Source organism: Capsicum annuum, unplaced genomic scaffold (assembly GCF_002878395.1).
Source record: "Capsicum annuum cultivar UCD-10X-F1 unplaced genomic scaffold, UCD10Xv1.1 ctg2798, whole genome shotgun sequence".
Classification (NCBI taxonomy): Eukaryota; Viridiplantae; Streptophyta; class Magnoliopsida; order Solanales; family Solanaceae; genus Capsicum; species Capsicum annuum.
The window spans coordinates 475,905-483,353 of record NW_025834382.1 but is presented as its reverse complement, the minus strand read 5'-3'; the positions used below and the strand labels follow the sequence as shown (position 1 = coordinate 483,353).

The 7,449-nt window shown below is 32.7% G+C and overlaps 1 protein-coding gene across 1 annotated transcript; it reads left to right on the top strand.

The window, feature by feature from the left end:
- The first annotated feature begins 2,466 nt into the window (after positions 1–2,466).
- LOC107846315 (beta-1,3-glucosyltransferase-like) lies at positions 2,467–6,173 on the top strand. Its single transcript, XM_016690736.2, has 3 exons — positions 2,467–2,492; positions 4,564–5,191; positions 5,889–6,173. The coding sequence occupies exons 1-3, from the start codon at positions 2,467–2,469 to the stop codon at positions 6,171–6,173; spliced, it is 939 nt and encodes a 312-aa protein (XP_016546222.2).
- The last annotated feature ends 1,276 nt before the right edge of the window (positions 6,174–7,449 follow it).

Below are 7,449 nucleotides of genomic sequence, written 5' to 3'. Positions count from 1 at the left end.
GGTGCCACTTAATAGACTGTCATCGATTATGACATATGTCAATCATCAACGAGATATCAAAGTCTACCGTATACACTCGTAATCGATGAACCCTCAATAACATGTTTAAAAAAAAATGAAATATAAAATATACTTGTGCTATGAGGATTCATTGATTCAATTGGTCTACCGTAGACTTACATTATAGGTAGTGCAACGATTGATCTCTGGATCATTGGTAGATCTCGTAGATGTATGTACATGATTATAGACCCTTACTAGCATGTTATTTAAAATTAATTAAATAGATAAAAATAAAAGTAATTTAAAATTCTATACATATGAATGGATTTAAACAAGTCACATAATTATATTAGAGCTTATACAAATTAAGGGGGTAAATTAAGCTGTGGGGGATGGTAGAGGTTGAACAAACAATATCCTAAGAGTAATGTTTGTCAAAGCACAAGTATGTTTTGAGGATATTGATTTTATTTGATTCCTACCCATCCGCATACTCGTTCAATCATCACCCCCAAATCAAAAGAGTGTATGGATGGGTAGTCATTAAATACAATCAATATCCTCAAAACATACTTGTGCTTTGACAAACATTACTTTGAGGATGTTGATTGTTCAACCACTATCCATCCACATAATCATTCAATCACTACCCCCAATTTGTGTAAGCTCTAACAAGATCATGTGATTTGTTTAAATTCCTACATATGTGTAGAAACCCACAATTTATTTTTTATTTAATTACATTTTTAAACAACATCCAAGGGGGGGGAGGGGGGTCTATAACCATGTACATAAATCTATGTGATCTACAAATGATCAAGAGAGCAATCGATGCACGACCTACAATGTAAGTCTACGATAGATCAAAGAAATCAATGGACCCTCAAAGCACAAGTATATTTTTAAAATGAAATTGACATGGGTCAGCATTGATGACAGTCTATTAAATGTCATCAACAGTTCAAGATTGTTTGTTTAACTAACAGTTCAACAATTCAAGTGATTATGTGTTTAAACTTTTTTAATTTAATTATTTTCTTTCACCATCCCCAAATCATGTGATTATGTATTTAATTTTTTTAATTTAATTATTTTTCTTTCACCACCGTCAAATCATGTGATTATGTGTTTAAATTATTTTAATTTAATTATTTTCTTTCAAACTATAAGTTACTGATGGTTCATCTATTCATATGATTTACGTCTGACTTATGTGTCTGGTCGAGGAGTGACAGTGTCTAAGATCGATGATAGTGCATAAAATATTATTTGGTGTAGCGTAGATTGATTTACTTGTCTACGATAGACTATATATGAGATCTGAATTTATTATCACATAATTTTTACTCTTCGTGAATTTAATCAAGGCAATCTACAGTTATATTCATTAAACAAGCATCTCCCTAAACATAATTCTCTGAATTTCTCTTATGCTTGGACCCTTCCCATCATAAAAATAATTTACGCATAGTGAAACAATCATCTCGAATGAGATTTTCTTATGCCTGCCCGTGGCAGGTTCAATACTGCACGTGTGGAACCCAACATACTTGTATATACGAAATCTATTCGAGGATTCGTACTTCCTTACCAGCAACAACCAGCCGCAACCACGAGAGACATACTTCACCTTCAATAATTTAATGCAGCTCTTCTCTGTAAAATAATTAAAAGACTGCCTCACCTATGCTCCGTCTAGTAGCATTTTTAACTCTTTCTTATCGACGAATGTTTGATCACGATAGAAATTAGTTTCATCGGCGAAGGAATATCTTGGTTGTGATTCTGTTCCACAATCTTCTTTCGCATCGTGCGAGTCTGATGAAATGTATTCCATATGCATAGAATCATCTTTCATATTAATTGGATGATCACCATCGTTCTCATAATCATTCAAATCGTCGTTGATTGTTGGACGCCTAGGTGGGGGTGGTGATGAATTCAACGGTTCTTCAAAGGGCCTCTTAACTACATTTATCCTTAAAATAGGCCTAAAACCATCGCCATCACCATCACCATCACTATCCACCATGTACAACGACACACGTTTATCATTATGTATGATCGTAGGATGCATCTTTTTCCCTCGAATGCATTAGATAACTAATCACCACGTCACTCGGCACATAATCTAGATCCCTGCTCTCTATTACGCTTGCAAATAACTCGTCGTATGAACCGTTGCGGCGAACTGCAATGGGCAATGTCATCTTAGTAAACGATTTCATTTTCAATATTTAGGAGTCTTCTCCCATTCTCATGAAATCACCAGAAACCAAAATAAATTTTGCAATAGACGTCCTAGAATTAAGCTTTGGTCGATGGTAAATTATGCTGAGGGTCTATTTCGGGATGTATGAACGGTCAATGACTGGTCGATGACTGGACAGATATCCGTACAAAAATCTTCAAATTACAAATATTGTTTCTAATCAACGATCGTTGAGTTTATGGAATAGAGAAATGAACTTGGAGTCGCCTGAGCTACTGTAATGTAATTTCTAAAGAGGTTTTGAGTAATGTGAGTGATTTAAAGCTTTTTAACAATGGTGGAAAGTGTGTTTGAGAAGATAGCAAATAAATGGGGTAACAATTGATACAATGGACAAACATATGATGTTTGTGGACTGATTTAGAGCTGATCGCCGAAAATTAACGCCGGAATCGTGCCTGAATCGGAACTTTTTGGACGGAAATGGAAGCTTCTATTTTAAGCTTTTGAATTTTTTAAAATTATTTTTTGGAAACCCAATATAGTTTATATATAATTGTGGATGATGAAATGGGTTGAAGGGTATTATTAGAAACTAGTGGGTGAATCTGTTAAGTTGGAAATATTAGGTTAAAGTGTATTATTATAAAATTTGTGGGTGAATTTGTTGAGTTGGAAAAGTTATTGATGATGTGGATTAAAGTGGGCATATGACAAATTTTTAAAAACTTGTGTCTAAATAGCAAAATAGTTTTAAAAAGTGTCTTCTTGACATGAAAGCCCCGGTTTTTGTCTCTCAGGATATATCGATTTATAAAGTTATCCTTGTGATTTGAATTGTGCAATTGATCAACAAAATAACATCTCCATCAACTTGAACACGTTATTTCCTTTTATATTTCCCTTACACCATGTTGAACATAAGCTCATAAATCGACGGGAATTAAAAAAGAGAGTCAAGTCTCCGTACCTTTATTATAACTCCTAGGCTAATTATGTTTCATAAGTAGTTGACTTGGATTAACTAAATGTTAGTATACTTTAAGTAATACTCAAGCAGCTAATCTGAAGATTAGTCTTTTTGAAGCTATTAATTCTCTGTTAATTGTTATCTTGTGTTGCATATACGCTGGACAATGGACAGTTATTAAAGGAGTAAACAAGATTTACTTAGAAGAAATTTCCAACTTAAAGAAACAACGTTGACTTGCTTAATTTGAAGATAGTTCACGTTAGCCTAGAAACTCTATTAAGCAACTTTAGTGTATAAAATATAAATTTAATCAGAAAAGAGGTGCTTACCAGATAATTAATTCGTTAATCTTTTTTTTCAGATTTAATTTCTTCCATATTAAAGTAATTTATTTTATTTTAATAAGGTTAAGACGGCTTTTGAATCTTGTAGTGCAAAACTAAGAATATGTTGAATATACCAAATTATTCTTAAATCTTGTGGTCTTATTTTTACTTTTTATGGACTCCTTCCAAAAGAGATAAGATCCGGTGAATTGGAAATAATTAATTAAGAATTCAAAACTTTTTTACAGGCAGACATATGAATATGCGCGGATCATACTAAGTATGGTGAGCGAAAAGTTAGAATTAAAAAGTTATAAAAAAAAATGAATCGACGTTCTTTTTGAGACACACTAAAAAGAAAAGTAAGATAAACAGATTGAAACAAAGCGAATATAATTTTTTCTTGAGCGGATATTTGGACAACAAAAAATACAGTATATACTATAATATATAATATTAAATTTTTAAGAAAAAGGTATCTTTCCTAATTCTTAGAGAGTTGGAACTAGAGATACTAAAATTTGTTTTACATATTCAGCTAATTGGAGAAAAGAATCAAAATTTTAATCATAGAGTTCGTCGAAAGCCATTAAGACAAATACATAAAGACAGAATGTTAGCTTCCAAAAGAGAAGGAGTGTAAATTAGTGTCATCTACTACATTTTATCTTGATTATAATTTTTATATACTGATGGTCCTAGTAAAATATATAGTTTGAAAAATAAGGCATATCATATTATATATTATAACATGTTAAATTATAATATTGCCTATTTACACTGTCAATAAATATATGTTGAATTATATTTTTATTAAGAACTTACACATATATATTAACACAACTCATGCCAAGAACCAAATGAGTATATGTTACAATATTTCATTTCCCATTCTACTCTTCTTCTTAACGTAGTATTCTCTCAAACATGCATACATGTGACAAATCTAAACTGATTAGAATTTCCAAAACAGTTTTAATTTGTGGTTTAGTCCTATACTTGGGCTATATTATCTTTTTTAGTGACTCTAATTGTCGATCTTCTTTCAGGTTGAAATGGGCACCTTTTAATTCTCTGTCAAATGTTGCACAATCCAAAAGAGCCACTAACATTCTCCACCTTCTTTTTGGCCTTTTGGGTTCTGAAAAAGCATGCCATCATAGAAAATCATATATTGAATCATGGTGGAGACCAAATGTTACAAAAGGATATCTTCTCCCATGGTCCTCAAATTCACCTCCTTATAAAATATACGATGATGTTCCAAAACTTGTTAGCGAGACCAAACATGTCGATGCAACGGTCCTAAGGTTGGTTCATGGGATAATGGAGGTGTATAGAGAGGAACATGAAGGTGTAAGGTGGCTCGTTATGGGGGACGACGATTCAATAATTTTCTTGGATAATATGGTTGAAATTCTTGCACAATATGATCATACGAAGTATTATTATTTTGGAGGACATTCGGAATTTATATTATCGAATTATTGGTACTCATTTAATCAAGGTTTTGGTGGTGCTGGATTCATATTGAGTTATCCTTTGGCTAAAGCATTGGCAAAAGATATGGTTAATTGCCTAAAGAGATATAATTACATGAACGCTGCTGATAAAACTACAATGACTTGCATAGCTGATATTGGTGTCCATCTTTCTCCTCTTCAAGCCATTCATCAGGTAAGTTAATTTTCTACCAAACAAAGGATATCACTTAGTAATTCCATTCCCCCTAACCTTCCAAATTAAAAACAAAAAAAACAAAGAAGATACAGAAGGTGAATGAAATGATGGAATTGTTAGAGATCTATATATGCTTCCTCCTAGAATGGCAGATTCATAGCATAGTATTGATCACAAGTAACTGTATTGTTGAATTCTAAGCTGGTGTACTCAACTTCAATAATGACTTTACCATCGTAAACGAATATGTTAGACGTGCTCAATTAGAAATTATGATGCTTCATTTGTTAGTCAACGGCGAAATCTTTGCTTGTTCTTTCTTTTCGAAAGCCGCTGAATCATTGTTAGTTTTGCTCAGTTCTTTTTTTTTTCGCTTCCTCATAATCAAACTAATTTTTACTTGAATTCTATATTGTTACCATGATATACAAGTCAAATATCACATGTAGAATGGAAGAAGGTGGTGGCTGGCCCCTCTCGGGGGAAAAAAAATGAGATTATTGCGGATAGATTTAACAATATATAAAACATGCCACCTAGTGGACCAAGGTGCCGGTGTCAACTGTCAACTGACAACCATTTGCTGTGAAATTACATTGCGTGGATAGCTAAAAATCTTTAATTTTTTCATATATTTACCTTTTCTAAAAATATATTTTCTTTTCTTTATTAATACTTGTGTATTAACTTGTAGATTCATCTAGGTGGTGATTTATCAGGATTCTTATCATCTTATCCAAAATCTCTACTAATGTCCCTTCATCATTTTGACATGGTTGACCCAATTTTTCCCTCTTTGAATCGTGCCCAATCAGTGTTCCACCTCGAAAATGCTGCACAATATGATCAATCGCGCGCATGTTACAACAAATCATATGTCATCACCGGTCTAAAGGCTGGACATTTTCAGTTTCTTGGGGATACTCCACTCATATTTATGAGAAAATTATGCCAAGAAGTTGGATACAAAGACCAATAGAAACATTTAAAACATGGCAAAAAAGTCCTAATCCGCCACATTATATGTTTGATGTTAGAAATCCTCCTTCGGATCCATGTGAAGCCCCTCATGTATTTTTCTTCAAGTCCATTGAGAAAACACCAAGAAATGAAGTTCTTACCACATATACAAGAGCATGGCCTCGGGGGATAGGAGCTCGTTTGTCTTCAGAAAGTCATTCTGCAGAGTATGTTTATGAAATTCATTTTTATTCACCAGCAATAAAACGTATCCAGGTAATATTGTTCACTTTCATAATCTGCTTTTCCTTTCCTCATAAATTCTCAATATAATATACATACACGCATATACATATATATATATATATATACATACATACATACACACACACACATATATATATATATATAAAGACAAATTATTTTCAAAACTTTTTTCAATAAATTTAATTCAATATTTTGTAAATCCTACTCAGTACTCCCTCTCTCTAATAGTTTCATCTTGTTTTTAAGTCCTTCTAGTTTTTATTTTCCCCTTTTTATAATATTTTTTTTTCTTGTTTTAACTTACCCTGTTCATCTCTTTCTCTTAGCCCTAATTCTTGATAACTTCTTTAACTACACCCCAGAATAGATTATCTGGCCACCAACTTCGTCCTATGTCTTTTTGCGGACTACTTTTTAAGGCCAAACTCTTGACTACTAAAAGTCTAAATTCCTAGGAATTTACAAGTTAATCCATTGTTGTTATCTAGAAGTTAAGAGATTAACCATATACTAAGGGTAAATGAAATTAAGATATTTACATAAAAAAATAGACATATTTCAGATATAAACAAATTTAAAACATAAACATATTTTTGGTGGGGAAAATGTAAAACTATGAGAACTTACATGAAGTAACTGAGAGAGAGGTTTCCCTTTCGGGAACCCCCTAAGAACTTCTGAAAAGTGAAAACTTTATTAGATTACGCCTAATATTACAGACTTGGTTTATACAAAGAAGATGGTTTGGGGGAAGAGTAGTTTAAACATGAAAGAAAGGAATGTGTCGTAGGAAGATAGGTTTTCTTACTTACAGGTTTTTTCGATCTTGTCTTTCTTCTAACTAAACATAAGTCTTGTATAGACACAAATGAGAAAAAAGGAATGGACTAAAACAAACTGCGTGGCCTAATGGCTGACAAACAGAGAAGATTCTTCAATAATGCAGGTCGGGTACACATTGGGCCCGTCACATGTATTATTGTTCCTCTTTTACAGAAGCGTGCTTCAACAGTTTTTCTTTCTTTTGA

What these genes read in the sequence shown, in the direction of transcription:
- LOC107846315 (XM_016690736.2), top strand. Translation starts at nt 2,467, where the DNA reads ATGAACTTGGAGTCGCCTGAGCTACT. An exon ending in TTGGAGTCGCCTGAGCTACT is followed by an intron (nt 2,493 to 4,563) that starts GTAATGTAATTT and finishes ATCTTCTTTCAG; the next exon opens with GTTGAAATGGGCACCTTTTA. An exon ending in CTCTTCAAGCCATTCATCAG is followed by an intron (nt 5,192 to 5,888) that starts GTAAGTTAATTT and finishes ATTAACTTGTAG; the next exon opens with ATTCATCTAGGTGGTGATTT.